Here is a 15,243-nt window from a genome sequence, read left to right on the forward strand (position 1 = left end):
TTATCTTGAAACTTATTTCTTCGAAAGTATATATATATACAGGAAAAAGACGTGTTGTGAAACATTAGAAAAAAGTGTATAAAATATCTAGAATATCTTGGCAATATCTTGGTGATATCTTGGTTTTTTTCCTTACAAACCTTGTCTTATTATATACAATCACGTGATATATATATAGCTACAAATCCACTATAATTCTATATTTTTCTTAATTTTGATGAAACCATTGGTTTTCCCGTCACTTTTCCCTCAGGATCTTCATTCTCTTTGGTATAGACCACATCATCTTTTATCAGAATCAGGGAATCAAGTTGGAAAATCCCAACTAGATCTTGATGAGGCAGAATATGAAAATAAAGTTAGTTTTTTATAAGGAAAAAAGAAATGTATAAAAGTGGGATAGAAGCTTGTTATTCGGTCATTTGGATCTACATGGATAAGACCGGTTGGTATTCAACAGACGATTCGTGAACAAGAGGAATTGGAGTCAGCAATGAATGAAGAAATGGATGAAGATGAAGAAATTAATCAAGATCCATCATTAGGAGAAGGGGGTCATGAAGATGTAGAAGAAGCGGATTTAGATGCGGCTATTCCAGAAGTAATTAGTTCTGAACAAGGATCAGATGAATTTGAAGACAGTTTCCAGAGTTTTTTGCAGTCTCATAATCAAAGAAGACAATTAACAGAAGCAAGCATTGATATTTCTTTAAGTCCTTTTGATCCATTAAGACAAAGGGCGTTAGATGTTGATTCTGGTCTTAATATTCATGATGGAGATATAATGGTATGAAATAAAATTCTTATAATATAATGATTTTATATTTTAAGGACTAATAAATATTGGATTACAATATTCGCTTTCAATATACAAACATATTTATTATTATTTTCTTTACGAATCTATGATTTTTGCTATAAATACTTTTATTTCTGACAATTACATCATTCTAAATGGGTAATGTTGGTTTTTTTTCTTTATTTACACTACTAAAACTATATTTTTATTTACATTTTTTTTTTTATCAAATTATACATTCAATCTTATATTTTTTACAGGATATAAAGGCACATTATTTTGGTTTTTCATTTAAACTTCTTTCTAACTTTTTTTTTCTAGATCATCTTTACTTTTTCATACGCTACTAACAAATACCAAATGACAATTCACTTAGTAAAAACGTTTTCTTAGATTCTATAGACTTTATATACATGGTTTTGCTTCATAAATACTCTCAATAATTTTATTGTGTAATATCTGGATTTTTTTCACATCTTAACGTACCGGATTTTTAGTGAGATTTTAAAGGAAAAAAAGTCGTTTAAAAGGCCAGAAATTGAGGGAAAACCTCAGTACTAATGGAAGAACCTATTCAGGAGGTATGATTAATAGAAAAATAAAAAAAATCCGGTTAAAAATGACCAAAAAACAGGAAAAATATGTTATTATAGATGAGACAGATGGGGCTAGAAATGGCTTAAAAAGCCCATTTTTGGGGGGAATAGAGGAGGAAAACGGTATAGAAGAATGTTTAGATGATATATTTCCGGATCATTATTATGATAATGGAAAAATCCCGGTTTTTAAGCCAGTAAATAGACATAATAAGCTAAAAAACGAAAATAAGAAGTTAATAATGGTTTAGACGATGGAGCAGTTTCATTGCTTTAGTAGATTTGTTAAATCTATTGATTCGTATGGTATGAAGACGGGGATTGTGAAGATTATCCCGCCCAATGAATGGTAATTTTGTTATGGGTTCTTTTGGGGTGTAAATATTGGTAGGTTAGAAAAATTGCCGAATTATACAGAAAAGATCAAGACAATACGTTTGAGACATCCTATTGAGCAACATATTGTTGGAAATGGTGGTTGTTTTCGACAAACCAATGTTGAGAAAAGACAAACATATAATCTTCCTAAATGGAGGAAATTATGTGAAAGTCCTAATCATTTACCTCCTGCGCGTAGAGGAGAAACGAGAAAAATAGCGTATAATGATAATATATGCAAAAAACCCGAAAATAATGGATGTATTAATGAATCGTTTGAATTGGAATCGAATCAAGGAAAGGCTTTGATTAACGGTTTAAGTGAAAAAAATGTAAAGAAAAAGATGAAAACGGATAGTTTTAATAATGAGACTGAGCTCACGAATATATTGCCAAGTGAAATTTTTCTTAAGAAAGAAGAAACTGAAACGAATTGTTTTTTGGAAAAAAAAAGTCTTAATGTTGATATTGAAACGACTGATAATGCATTGGAGACCGATTCTAATGAGCAAACTCCTAAAAAGAAGGTTAAAAAGAATGGTCTTGCGAAAAATAAGATTAATCAATCTGACGACTGTGATTTTGACGGGTTTGATTATAAAATAACAAATCCAGAAGAATATACGATAGAAAGATGCAAAGAACTCGAACGTATTTATTGGAAAACTATTACTTATAATAATCCATTATATGGTGCAGATATGCCTGGTAAAAACATCTACTTGTTTTATTTTAATTATTGATTACTTTGATTTAGGTTCGTTATTTGATGATTCAGTTAAAGAATGGAATGTTTCCAATTTAGATAATATTTTAAACAAAATGGATATCATTTTACCTGGTGTTAATACTTCTTATCTTTATTTAGGAATGTGGAAAGCTACTTTCTCATGGCATGTAGAGGTAAATAATGGATATTATTATTAGAATTAGTTAAGTTTTAGGATATGGATTTATATTCTATAAACTACTTGCATTTTGGTGCACCAAAACAATGGTATTCGATATGTCAAAAAGATGCCTCACGATTTGAAGATATTATGAGGAGTAATTATTCATTTATCATTTAACTACTCAACTAATGTGTTGTATAAAGGGATTTTTCCAAACGATTATAAAACATGCTCTCAATTCTTGAGACATAAAACATTCAGCGTATCACCTTCAGTTCTAGCACAAAATAATATTGATGTCAACCGTCTTGTACAGCATCAGGGTGAATTTGTAATAACATTTCCATACGGATATCATTCTGGATATAATCTTGGTTATAACTGTGCTGAAAGTGTAAATTTTGCTTCTTATAATTGGCTTGAAATTGGAAGGAATGCTAAAAGGTGCAAATGTATCCCAGATTCCGTTCATATTAATGTGGATGATGCAATAAGACGTATATCTACTAATATTGGTAATAAAAATTTAAGTCATTTAATTTGCTTAATTCATTAGAAGAAAAAAATAAAGAATCAAAAAAACGTAAAGTTGATAAAAAGGAATTTTCTGGATTAAAAGGATTGAAAAAGCCAAAATTATTACATCAGAAAAAAGCGGATTGTGTATGCTTTTCTATATTTGTTATCTTTCTTTTTCATAATATTTAGTGTGTTCTTTGTCCTAACGAATCTATTGGAGAACCATTAATAGTAACAAATTGTGGAGGCTTATCTCATAGGATTTGTGCATTATATATTCCTGAGACATATGTCGTATCAGATACTGCATTATCAAAAGATGTTGTTCATGGAATAGATATGATAGAAAAGGCACGATTTAAATTGGTAAGTTTATTTTTGATTAAATTTTGTTTTAATTTTATCCAGAGATGTTTGTACTGTCGTTCTATTAAAGGTGCTTGTTTTCAATGCTCTTATCCAAAATGTTTTCGATCTTATCATGCAACATGTGCTGCATCTGCTGGTGTTTTGGTAGAATCATTTCAATTGGGTTTAAATCAACAATTTTTTTTTAGTTGTAAATTTCATCGTCCAAAACGACCTAGACCTGAAAAGCTTGAAGATGATCCTCATATTCATAAATTTGCCACTGAAGTTACAATTGGTGATGTTATCCAAGCACAATATACTAAAGGTGATATTTTTTCTGGAATAGTAAGAGAAAACCGTATAGACGAAAATATAGTTTTAATTGAGATATCATCTCGGTATTATCATGAATATTTATTTTGAATTTTTAATATTTTTAGTGATTTATATGAGGTTGAATATAAATGGATTTTAGCACCACCTCTTAGAACTTTTCCTCCATGTGAATTTCTTACATCTAATAATGATTTTATCAAAATTAATGGTGCACGATTAAATAAGGAGAATATCATGCCTATAAATATTTCCCCTCAAGAAAAGAATGGCGATGATTTCTTTAAAAATGCTTCTATTCAAGAAAATGATGAAAAATTGTCTACGAATATTTATACTCAAAATAATAATGATTTATTGATTACTTCATCTCATTTAACGACTTCTGTTAATCTGGATTCTGATGCTCTTACTTTAAAATGATATCCTTTGATGTTTCAGTATATTAAAAGAAAATTATATTCTAAAAATTAATACAAATAGAGATTAATAAAGATGCTTAGTAAATTCTATAGGATACAATTTAGGTATCAAGTTTTTTTGCCTAAAACATTGATTTTTAGATTACATATCATTACATATATCAGACATTTATTATTTTTGTATATCCTTGTTAACATTAAAAATTATTCAATATTAATAACTAATAAGATATCTTTAAAATTGTTTCTTTTAAATCATTTCTTAGTTTTATTGGCTTTTCAATTATTAAAATAAGGACATTAAATATTTTAAATAAAAGGTTTAAAAAAGAAACAATTTTATTATTCTTTCTAAGCCCAAAAAAAAAAAATATGATACACAATATTACTTGGAAAACATTTTAATAAATGCTTCTGTACTAAATGATTTAGGACGTTCAATTGGAAGACCCAATGCACGATCCCAAATGAGCTATGAATAAATATTAGTAAAGCGAAAAAAGATTCCATGTTATACCTGGGAAAGTATACCTAATGCACGAGAAACACCTAAAAAATATTGAGAAATAAAAAAAAGAATGAGATAAAAATATACCAAAAAGTACTGTATAAAACTGTTGTTCTACCAAGCCGTAATATCGTAACAAAATTCCAGAATGTGCATCAACATTAGGATATGGGTTTTTTGTTTTTCCATGCTTGAGCAAAACTTTTGGAGCAACTTCATACACTAATGATACAAGCTTAAACATAGGGTCGTCTATATATTGATTAGATAAAAAGTAGTAATACATATATATGTATGTATATATACCTGGTAAATGTTTAAGAGCAAATTCACGCTGAGCTGTATATCGAGGATCTGTCTTTCTTAAAACAGCATGGCCTAAAAATATATAAGAAAGAAAAGAGTGTATATAAACGACATGTACCATATCCGGGAATGACTTTCCCTGCATTAAGAGTAGACCAAAGATATTCTTCGATATTTTCTTTTGTGACATTGTCTCCAATTTCATTTTTCATAGCCAAAATCCAATTTAAAACTTCTTGATTAGCAAGGCCATGAAGAGGTCCAGCAAGACCGTTTAGTCCTGAACTAAGCGAAAGCATAGGAGAACTTAAAGCACTTGCTACTAGATGGGACGTATGGGCACTGACATTTCCACCTTCATGATCCGAATGAATGGTAAGATAAAGTCGAAGAAGTTCATTGAATTCTTCCTTGTCGGAATATCCAAGGATATTGGATAAATTCCAACTGTAATCTTTGTCTTTATCAATAGAAGCAACTCTTCCATCCTTGTATAGATTTCTATAAATTTTTCCAGCAATTACAGGGAGTTTTGCAATAATATCCATAGAATCCTTGATATAAATTCAAATCTAGACAATGAAAAGAGTTAACCTACATCGAAATAATGTAACCAGTAATCCTTTTTATTGATTCCTTTTGCATATGCTGCGCTAAAAGAAGATCCCTGCTCGAGCGCTGTAACAGCTAAAATATGTAAAAAAAAATATCACATCTTAAAGGTAATGAAAAAAACCTAAGGAAAATTGGGCCATTGGATGTAAGTCAGGTGGACAATGATCAATTAATTTTTCAAGAAATTCTGGAATATCTGAACGTGCTGCCCATTCTTCTGAAACCTCTTTTACTTGCTCATTTGTAGGTATTTCGCCCGTTAATAATAACCAGAAAAGACCTTAGATATGGCCATAAATAAGGTTGTTCCTTTCTTCATTTAAACGTACCTTCCGGCAATGGCTGAGTTCCTTGAGGTGCTTTTGGAAGTTTTTCCTGGCATTCTGGAATAGTTAATCCACGGAAACGTATACCTTCTTCCGAATCCAAAACTGATCCTTCCCATACAAGACACTATATATTTGGCTTCAATATGATTTTTTTTTTGGAATAAATAGATGAACCTTGATTCCACGCATTCCTCCGTATGCCTGATCTAGTATTACTTCACCAAGCGACTTCTTACCATGTTCTGATCGTAATTTTTTCACTTTTTCTTGCTCTTCCGGTATACGCTCTAAAAGTCTTGATTTTAATGACTAAAAAATGTAAATCTACATCTGAAAAAAAGAAATAATATTCTCGTTGGGATTTACAGTTCCAAAACAACGATAATTTAGCAAAGTTGACCCAAAAATCTACTATATAAGACCTTTTTTATAACGAAATTTGTTATTTACCGGTCTTGCATAATGTTTCAAAAGAATTCCTCTCATACTCTTTTTTACAATCAATCTTTACGTCGTTTAATCTTTTTTTTATGATAAATATCCCTTAAAACTGATTTTTATCCACTATAATCAAATATACGTCCTCAAATTATGAATATATCCCCAGATATACACTTCTATCTACGTAATTCCCCTATATCTCCCTTTTTTAAGCAAATATGACTAATTAACCGCCAATCAAGCAAAAACAAGCAATCTGCCCCAAAAATTACCCTAAAAACTCGGGAAAAAAAAGGCCAAAAACCTCTTCTCCAGAATATTCTCTTTAATATCCCGTTTTTCCTGCGTAATACTGCTTTATTCCCCAAAAAATAACTGCTTTTCTTCTCTCTAGAGAATTATAGGTTTTTAGTAGGTTGGAGCAATCGATTGGACGATCCCTCGGGGTATTTATAATAATCACGCATATTATTTGAAACAAATATTTATTACTCTTTTAAGTAATAAACTTTCATTTTTGTCCCAAAAAGGAATTATTCTTGTAAAAGGTTTGAAATTTATCCTTAAATGCTGTTATTTAACGCATATAATCAGGGTTTGTCATAGATATATATGCATATAGTCTTTTATTTAAAGCATATAGCCCGCTACTAGAGGATTATTGATCATTTTAATTAGCATATAGCCGAGTATTTTATAGATTTACTGTATTTTTTTCTATAAATGAGTCAAAAATTGCAAACCATTGAAGCTCTTATATGTACAGAAGCATTATGAAAGATAAATTGTTAATATATAAATATTAGGCAGAGCTACAGATGAGCATTTATCTCAGGAAAACTGGGAGTATATTCTAGATGTATGTGATTGCTTGAATCAAGGAGGGGATATGTATGCGATGTTTATAGGGAGCGAAAAAAAAGATTAAAATGATATAGAAAGATGGCTATATTTGTTCTTCAGAAGCGTTTTTCATGTGGAAATGAGAATATTCAGTTGTATTGTTTAAGCGTATGAAAAAAGGCTTTATATATGCGTAGGTTTATGAAATATAGCTACTGGAAGCGCTTGTAAAAAATTGTGGGATATCAGTGCAACGGGAAGTTGCATCACAAGTGTTTATAGAAATGTTTCTTAAGTATCTTGAGGATATTGTATGTTAATGATGTATTTTTTTTTGTTAAATGTAGTAGAATGCACATTTTATGGTTAAGGAGCGAATATTGCTGTTAATCCAGCAATGGGCAGTTGATTTTTCATCTAATCCACTTTTTGAATATGTAAGAAAGGTTTATCAACAGTTTAAATTTGAATATAAATATATTCAAAAGGGTAAATGAATTTTATATAATATTTAATATAGAAATAAGATGTTTTTAATAGAAGAAAAGAAGGATGATCAAAAGGAGAGAGAGGAGAAAGAGCTTCAATTAGCTTTGGCGCTTTCTTTGGGAAAAAATGAGGAAAATCGATATAATTATGAGAAAAAGGCGAAATATAATGAATATAGTCCATTAACACCTAAACAGGATTATTCTACAGGGTCTACTTCTAAAGTAAGGGCATTGTATGATTTTCATGCTTCTGAAGCGAATGAATTGTCATTTCAAAGAGGAGATATTATTACTGTTTTAGAAGTAGTACATAAAGATTGGTGGTATGGGTTTTTGAATGGGAAAATGGGCATTTTTCCTAACAATTATGTTGAAAAACTTCAGGAGCCTACGCCTAATGAACTTAGAAAGGAAATTGAAAATGAAATAAAGGTTTTATCTTATGAAGAGAATATCGAAAAATTATTGGAAATATTGAGTAATGTTGGTTTAACCGATAGTAATAATATTATAGAAAGTGAAAAATTTCAGGTGATTTTAAAAACTTGTTTTTCTATTCTTATGTTATTTTAGAATCTTTATCATTCAACTTTAACGATTCGTTCGAATCTTGTAAAGCTTATCAAGAAATATGCTCAGAAAAAAGGTTTTCAAATGATTTTTCAAATTCATTATTTAAATTTAGTAGACGATATTATATCTCTTAATGAAAGATATGTTAACGCTATGAAAGATTATGAAGTTCTTATGGAAAAATCGATGTCGCATTTTAGTTATACGTCTTCACATAATCCATCTTCTCAGCAATACCATGATAAAAAACATGATGATTTTCAAAAATATCCTGTCCAATTGAATTATCCTTATCAAGATGAAGGCATAAATCGTTCAACAGAGTCTTATTATTCTGTTCGTCGTGATAATACATACTAGACATTTTTTTCCAGATATAAAAAGATATTTTCAGAAATAATATATACATATACGTTTATATGAATGCCAGTTTTACGCTTTATAAAAATAGTATATCTAAAAAATATACTATTTTTTTACTTATCGTCTTTTGGACTTTTTATTAAAATATATTTAAAATGATTTTTAAAAAGTCTTTGGATTCTAACATTTTTAGATATTTCTAATCATCACTTAGGATTCCTGAAATGTGTTTTTTTTTCTATAAATTTAAATAAACTGGTTTTTCAAATTTCTAATTTACATTATTAATGATCAATAAAGAAATTCAGATTATAGACGAGTTTATCACTTTATTCCAGTGAAAAATGGATGAACAAATACTTTATTAGATTAAAATTAATCAAAATGATTTTATAAATTTCTTAGGTCGATCGTTATTTTTCTTTATGGCTCAAGCTAAACCTATAGAATTAATTTTTTTAGGAACAGGTTATTATTTTTTTAAAATTTATATTTCAATCTATATAATTTAGGTGCATCTGGCTCAGTTCCATCTATTCATTGTTTAACAGAGAATCCTCCAACCTGTTCTGTCTGTATTGATGCAACTTATATTAATTCCAAAAATCGTCGACGAAATACAAGTGCAGCAATTCTTATTAAAGATTGTGATGATAATCTTAAAACTCTTATTATTGACTGTGGGAAAACCTTTTATGGTTTGATCTATGATGAAAAAAAGTTCTTTGTAATATTTGATAGAAACAGCACTTCAATTTTTTCCCCGTTATTCTTTAAGGAAAATTGATGCACTATTGATTACGCATGTAAGTTTTTCTTTTAATACAATCTCTTACTAATTTATAAGGCACATGCAGAGTATTTTTTATTTTAAAAAAATATAAAATAATTAATGAAAATAGTGCTATTAATGGTTTGGATGATTTAAGACGTTAGTTTAAATAATATAAATGTTTAGAAATTGTATTTATGTTTTAGAGTGGACATTGAAAGGGTTAATTCAGGATTATGTTGATATCTATCTTACTTCAGAAACGATGGACGTTATATCTACTACGTATAGTATTATTTAAGTTTATATTATTACTAATATTTACAGATTTCCATATTGCGTATATCCAGAAAAAGCAACAGGTGGAGGAGATGTTCCTTCTTTTCGTTTTCACATTATAGACTCTATTCATCCATTTATTGTTGAGTCTTGTGGAAATATAACTGTATATCCACTTAAAATTCAACATGGTTTCTTTCAAAATGAACAAGGGAATAAACTTCCATTTTATATCTTAGGATACCGTATAAACAATTTATCTTATATTTCTGATGTAAGTCTTATTCCGGATGAAACTGTCGATATTATTAAAGGTTGTGAGTTTTTAGTCCTGGTATTTGAATACTTTTTTCTATCATTTTATTGCATTATAATAATTATTAATTAGGATGCATTAAAAGAACACCCTCATTTATCTCATTTTTCTATTCCACAAGTAATTTTAACTTTTCTTTGTTTTTAAATTAAAATCAATAATTAGGCTTTGGATTTTGTATCTCATTTAGGTCTAAATTTACCCAAAAAAGTCTTTTTTATTGGGTTTGACCATTCAATTGCACATGATGATTTAGAAAAACGACTTAATAAAGAAGTTCAGTATGGTGTCCTTAAAAATACCTGTATTCTTCCTGCATATGATGGTATGAGAATTTCTTTGATTGATTAAAGGTATCTTTTTAAAAAATTATTTAATCTATTTTTAATTGCTGGTGAGCTTTAAAAATTATTTTTTACTTAAAATTTCATTTAAATAATTTATCTTTAAATATTTCTTATCAATTATCTGATAAGATTTAAAGGACTTCAAAAAAATTAAAAAAATATGAATTTTCCAATTAAACTTCTTTTTCCGACAGCAAAAGAGAGTTATGTTAGCCAAAGCGATGCAAACTTTTCTTCTCCTCTTTATATTAGGGTTCCATATGTTTCTATGCTTATATCTATTGTACTTGGAAGAGAACGGCTAAGATGGACACCTGAAGGATTGAACTTAAATAAAAAAAAGGAAAAGTCGGTGCTTATTTTATGTGGATATACAAAAGAAACTTTTTTAAAAGAAATTCTACATGTTCAAGATATACGATATTTTTCTGATGATAATTCTGAAACATCTATTTGGTCAGATGATTTTTTTTGGGCAATGGATGCAACAGGTGCATGGATATCTGCATCAGAGTATATCGATTTAATTTATGTTCCATCACTTCGAGGTCTTCGTGCTATTTTATCAGTATATCATTATTCTTCGTTAAATAGGCTTGCTATATGGCCATTTCTAAAGATTCATGAAGCATCAGGAGAATTTTCAGCACAAGGTCTTTCTAGAACAATAGCATTGGCTATTGACGTTTGTAGAAATGAAAATATAATTTTATGCGATTCTATTTCTATAAAATCGCCGATTCAACTTCTTACTAGCAGTACAAAAGTATCTGGGATCTCTGTTTGTTCAGCAATTAGGCAAATTACTGTTGAAACTGTTATGGAGAGATGGATTAGTGCTTTCTGGGAAATTGTTAGTCTAAATGAACAAGGAATTGGTCATGGCATTTGGAAATATCGTGGAGAGTATTGGAAAGTATGTTGGAAAGATTCAGGAAATGGAAAAATTAGTGATATTGAATGTACACAACTTGATTAATTAAAAGACATAGCAAAAAATAAGAATGTTGTATAACCGATATTTAAAATTATAAATATTTATGAAGTGGTTGCTATTTCCATACATCGATTCATTTCATCCATATAGAGTTCAACATGACTTTTAAGTTTCGAATATTCATTTTGAATAGCTAATACTTCCGATTCAATATGAGAACGCAATTCTGATATTTTTTTCTCGGTAGATTCAATTATCGTTCTTTTTCTATCCATTTCATGTGCTCTTTCTGCTCGTTCGACTGTTATAATATTATATTCTTTTCGTATTTCGGCCATTTTTTTCTGAGCAGTTTCACGTTTTGCTTCAGCAGAACGTTGAATTCTAGCAAGTTTATCTTCTGCATTTGCTAATTGTCGGTTTAATTGCTATGTTAATATTAGACTGATAAACATACAATATTTCATAATAAATACCTGGTCTTTAACTTCTACTTCACGCACTTCTAATTCTTTTTGGTCTACCATTTCTTGATGTTTAGCAACTTTACGAGATGCTTCTTCTACTTTAGCGATTTCAATCTCACATTCTTCCATTAATTTTATACAATTCAATATATCCTATAGAAATAAGAATTAACTCGAATAATATACAAGAATAACTTGTTCAACAGTTCCAATTGCATCAATCTTATTTTGAAGCTCTCTTGATTTTTTTTCTAATGATGCTATAGAACTTTTTTCTGATGCTAATGACGATCCCATATCTGAAATAAGTTGTTTTAATTTCTCTGGAGAATGTACAATTCTTGAGCGAAGTTTCATACATTCTTGCTTTGTATTAACTGTAATAAATTGATTATTTGACTTATAATCATTAGATTTTAATAACAAATAGATTTATAATACCAGGCGTTCTGCAATTTCCGCCTTTTCTCTTTTCAAAACATCAATTTCATTTGTTAAAGCTGTTTGTATCTTTTTTAATTCTCGAAGGTCATTCGTAAGTGCAACATTGATTTCTTTTGATTTCTTGATCAATGATACTTCATCTGCTTGTTTCATTTTTAAATTTTTAAGCTTTTCTGATAAATCTTGGTTCTGAAAAACAAGATCTTGATGTCTAGAAACATACGACTCCTATAAAACATTTGATATTACTCTCTTATAACACTTTTCATACTTACTGCTTTCTGTGCATGTGTTTCAAAAACTGGCATTCGTTCTTCTCTAAATTTTGCAAAGTTAATCACTGCTGAAAGTATCTTTTTAACACGTCCTGCTTCCGGTTTTATCAAATCACGAATAGAAAAGTCATCAATCCCCACTTCTGTCATTAATCTTATTCTATTCATCATCAACAATAATTAACAAAACGTCTCAAAAATAACAATTTCTGGTGAAATATAATAATTCCAAGCGATTCCACATAGATTCCCTTGGTCAATTAACTTTTTTTAATTTTCATCTTGATATCTATACCGAGTATTCTAGTTCATCATGGCATGCGCGAACAAAATTATCATAATTCTCCCATGTAATACCCATAAGTATATCAGAAAAGGCTTCATATACAAGTTTCATTCGCTGATATGTAGGTTTACTTAGATCTTCCTCTGAAAATGGTATTCCTAATTCTTATAAAATTAATTTACTCATTTTTCATCATTTTTTAACGGGAAAAAAAGGAACCTGTCATGCATTGTAGTATTTCCTGAGGTTTTAAGGTAGGAAATATGTAATTGCTCATCATTTTGGCTGGTTTTTTATGATTTTTTTTTAGATTATTTTCTTTCTAAATATATGTTTGTTTACTCGTTGTCATAGCGACGATAATAAAATGGTTGCTATGGAAATCATTCTGGTTTCCATGGTAACCGTTCAAAAAAACTATAAATACGGGCGTTCGCCCCCAGAAAAATCAAATATTTTTCATTCCAAGGAAACCCCTTAATACGTGTATTTGTGTATTTTGGGGGGTATTTTGGGGGTATTTTCGGTATATTTTGAGAGTGAATCTTGGATAATTGAATAATTTCTTGGTCTTTGAGAGATTATAATTGGATAATTGGATAATACTTTTGGTAAAGAGTATTTGATGGAAAAAGTGTGTGAAAAGTTGGTTATTTGATAGATTTATGACTGGAATTGAAAAGGGTTAGTTTTTTTTATCAAGATTCCGGAAAAAACGAAGAAAAAAGAGGAATTTTTGATAGATTTACGATATAAAGAAGAATAGAGGAGATGTCACAAGTAGAAGTTATTAGTAATGGAGATAATAAAGAGGAAATGGTTTCTCTTGGAATAGGAGGATTTCCTGAAAAAATAGCAGAGTTGAGTCGTGAAAATGAGATCAATTATGGAGAAAATGTGGGAATTTTAAAGAATAATTAATAGGGAATGATTAAGATTGAGTAGTTTTCCAAGGGAGTTTATTGTAGTAATTGTGGTGTATCATATACTCCGTTATGGAGACGAACGTCTAAAGGACAATATGTTTGTAATGCATGTGGTCTTTATTCAAGGGTGAGGAATATGTCTAGACCGATTCGTTTGAAAAGAGTGATGGTTTCGTCGGTAACTCATCGTATGCGAAGAAAAGCCACGATTTTATTAAAAGTGAATGGTGAAACATGTTCGACCAATGCTCAATGTAATGTTGCGAGTAGTGCACAAGAATGTGATGGATGTTCAGCGTTTAATCATGGTGTTTCCAGAACGACCGGATTCGTTTCGGCTTTAGAAAATAATAAAGCACAAGAATCAGATAGTAATTTTAATTTATCAATGGATAATTATGGTATTCATACAGTTACATGTCAGAATTGTGGAACAACTACGACTCCTTTATGGAGAAGAGATGATTCCGGAAATACTATTTGTAACGCATGTGGTAAGTGTTTATCTATGAAAAATTATTTATTTTTCATTGATTGATTGATTGATTGATTGATTGTTTTAGGACTTTATTATAAACTTCATTCTGTTCATAGGCCTATAAGTATGAAAAAGAATTCAATAAGAAGACGAAAAAGAATTCATGTTCAAAATATACATGATGTCGTTGATAGTAATATCGAAAATGCTACATCATCACTTTTAAAACTAAGTAACAGGTCACTTGCATCCTTTCCTCATGTTTCTCCAGATGTAGCAGGATCTTTGTTGAAAACAACTTTAGACAAAATTGCAAAAGATGATGATATAGTTAAATTAAACGAGCAAAATTTTCAAGTTGATTCTTTTGATTCTGCATTATATCTAAAAAATCCAATAATTTCTAATGATAATCATAAAGATAATAGTATGCTTTCGAATGAACCTATAAATCATCTAGAAGCAAAATGTCATGATGATCAATATCTGTCTCTTTTTAATTCCGAATATTCAAAAACATTAGATCCTTTATTGTCATCTCAAACATCTCCTAAATCTAATAAAAATGCATGTAGAGTAGCCGGTATACATTCTATGCTTAATTCTTCTTCTAACAACTCTGGTAATCTCTCGTTTAAACTTCATACGAATAATGCATCTATAATAGAATTGTTAACTTTACAACACCCGTCTGATGTAGAGATTTTGATTGTTCCTGAAAATATTGAAAAAGATGCATCATTGTATAAAAAATATATAGAAGATATTAAGGAGGATGTTAAAATTCATGCAGAAAGATTAAAATTAATGTTTTCAAATGCACAGAGAATTATAGAGGAATGTGATAAAAAATTATCTTCCAAATAGGAAAAATAGGTATTTTGAAGGACTTGTATTTTATATAAAATCTTACCAAATATGACTGAACATATCATTTTAAATTAATGTTTATGTAA

The 15,243-nt window shown here is 29.3% G+C and overlaps 8 protein-coding genes across 8 annotated transcripts; 6 read left to right on the forward strand and 2 right to left on the reverse strand.

Moving 5' to 3' along the window:
- Positions 1-171: 171 nt before the first annotated feature.
- On the forward strand, positions 172-876 carry T552_02644 (hypothetical protein). Its single transcript, XM_018371176.1, has 3 exons — positions 172-358; positions 404-787; positions 832-876. The coding sequence occupies exons 1-3, from the start codon at positions 218-220 to the stop codon at positions 835-837; spliced, it is 531 nt and encodes a 176-aa protein (XP_018224970.1). The 5' UTR covers positions 172-217; the 3' UTR covers positions 838-876.
- A 457-nt stretch (positions 877-1,333) lies between these two features.
- T552_02645 (hypothetical protein) lies at positions 1,334-4,383 on the forward strand. The gene is made up of 12 exons (XM_018371177.1): positions 1,334-1,380; positions 1,434-1,592; positions 1,647-1,744; positions 1,787-2,481; positions 2,531-2,676; positions 2,718-2,820; positions 2,870-3,181; positions 3,223-3,329; positions 3,375-3,551; positions 3,594-3,934; positions 3,977-4,309; positions 4,353-4,383. The coding sequence occupies exons 1-11, from the start codon at positions 1,360-1,362 to the stop codon at positions 4,290-4,292; spliced, it is 2,475 nt and encodes an 824-aa protein (XP_018224971.1). The 5' UTR covers positions 1,334-1,359; the 3' UTR covers positions 4,293-4,309; positions 4,353-4,383.
- Positions 4,384-4,631: 248 nt separating this feature from the next.
- T552_02646 (citrate synthase, mitochondrial) lies at positions 4,632-6,581 on the reverse strand. Its single transcript, XM_018371178.1, has 11 exons — positions 6,500-6,581; positions 6,416-6,457; positions 6,224-6,358; positions 6,050-6,173; positions 5,842-6,000; positions 5,704-5,792; positions 5,224-5,659; positions 5,106-5,177; positions 4,887-5,051; positions 4,809-4,840; positions 4,632-4,763 (listed from the first exon to the last, which is right to left on the reverse strand). The coding sequence occupies exons 1-11, from the start codon at positions 6,533-6,535 to the stop codon at positions 4,677-4,679; spliced, it is 1,377 nt and encodes a 458-aa protein (XP_018224972.1). The 5' UTR covers positions 6,536-6,581; the 3' UTR covers positions 4,632-4,676.
- Positions 6,582-7,169: 588 nt separating this feature from the next.
- T552_02647 (hypothetical protein) lies at positions 7,170-8,803 on the forward strand. Its single transcript, XM_018371179.1, has 8 exons — positions 7,170-7,250; positions 7,297-7,381; positions 7,429-7,501; positions 7,546-7,644; positions 7,684-7,822; positions 7,874-8,355; positions 8,398-8,470; positions 8,513-8,803. The coding sequence occupies exons 1-8, from the start codon at positions 7,214-7,216 to the stop codon at positions 8,755-8,757; spliced, it is 1,233 nt and encodes a 410-aa protein (XP_018224973.1). The 5' UTR covers positions 7,170-7,213; the 3' UTR covers positions 8,758-8,803.
- Positions 8,804-9,140: 337 nt separating this feature from the next.
- On the forward strand, positions 9,141-10,570 carry T552_02648 (hypothetical protein). The gene is made up of 10 exons (XM_018371180.1): positions 9,141-9,228; positions 9,273-9,458; positions 9,502-9,566; positions 9,608-9,618; positions 9,663-9,691; positions 9,739-9,817; positions 9,860-10,145; positions 10,200-10,247; positions 10,293-10,480; positions 10,527-10,570. The coding sequence occupies exons 1-9, from the start codon at positions 9,186-9,188 to the stop codon at positions 10,476-10,478; spliced, it is 933 nt and encodes a 310-aa protein (XP_018224974.1). The 5' UTR covers positions 9,141-9,185; the 3' UTR covers positions 10,479-10,480; positions 10,527-10,570.
- An 18-nt stretch (positions 10,571-10,588) lies between these two features.
- Positions 10,589-11,495, forward strand: T552_02649 (hypothetical protein). Its single transcript, XM_018371181.1, has one exon. It carries the CDS (start codon positions 10,635-10,637, stop codon positions 11,451-11,453), a length of 819 nt encoding a protein of 272 aa, XP_018224975.1. The 5' UTR covers positions 10,589-10,634; the 3' UTR covers positions 11,454-11,495.
- On the reverse strand, positions 11,481-13,150 carry T552_02650 (hypothetical protein). Its single transcript, XM_018371182.1, has 8 exons — positions 13,103-13,150; positions 12,893-13,047; positions 12,802-12,848; positions 12,598-12,757; positions 12,320-12,550; positions 12,074-12,277; positions 11,888-12,031; positions 11,481-11,839 (listed from the first exon to the last, which is right to left on the reverse strand). The coding sequence occupies exons 1-8, from the start codon at positions 13,107-13,109 to the stop codon at positions 11,513-11,515; spliced, it is 1,275 nt and encodes a 424-aa protein (XP_018224976.1). The 5' UTR covers positions 13,110-13,150; the 3' UTR covers positions 11,481-11,512.
- Positions 13,151-13,602: 452 nt separating this feature from the next.
- T552_02651 (hypothetical protein) lies at positions 13,603-15,200 on the forward strand. The gene is made up of 3 exons (XM_018371183.1): positions 13,603-13,780; positions 13,829-14,303; positions 14,373-15,200. The coding sequence occupies exons 1-3, from the start codon at positions 13,655-13,657 to the stop codon at positions 15,152-15,154; spliced, it is 1,383 nt and encodes a 460-aa protein (XP_018224977.1). The 5' UTR covers positions 13,603-13,654; the 3' UTR covers positions 15,155-15,200.
- Positions 15,201-15,243: the final 43 nt, after the last annotated feature.

The sequence above is a fragment of the Pneumocystis carinii genome (genome assembly GCF_001477545.1).
Source record: "Pneumocystis carinii B80 chromosome Unknown supercont1.12, whole genome shotgun sequence".
NCBI classification, from domain to species: domain Eukaryota; kingdom Fungi; phylum Ascomycota; class Pneumocystomycetes; order Pneumocystales; family Pneumocystaceae; genus Pneumocystis; species Pneumocystis carinii.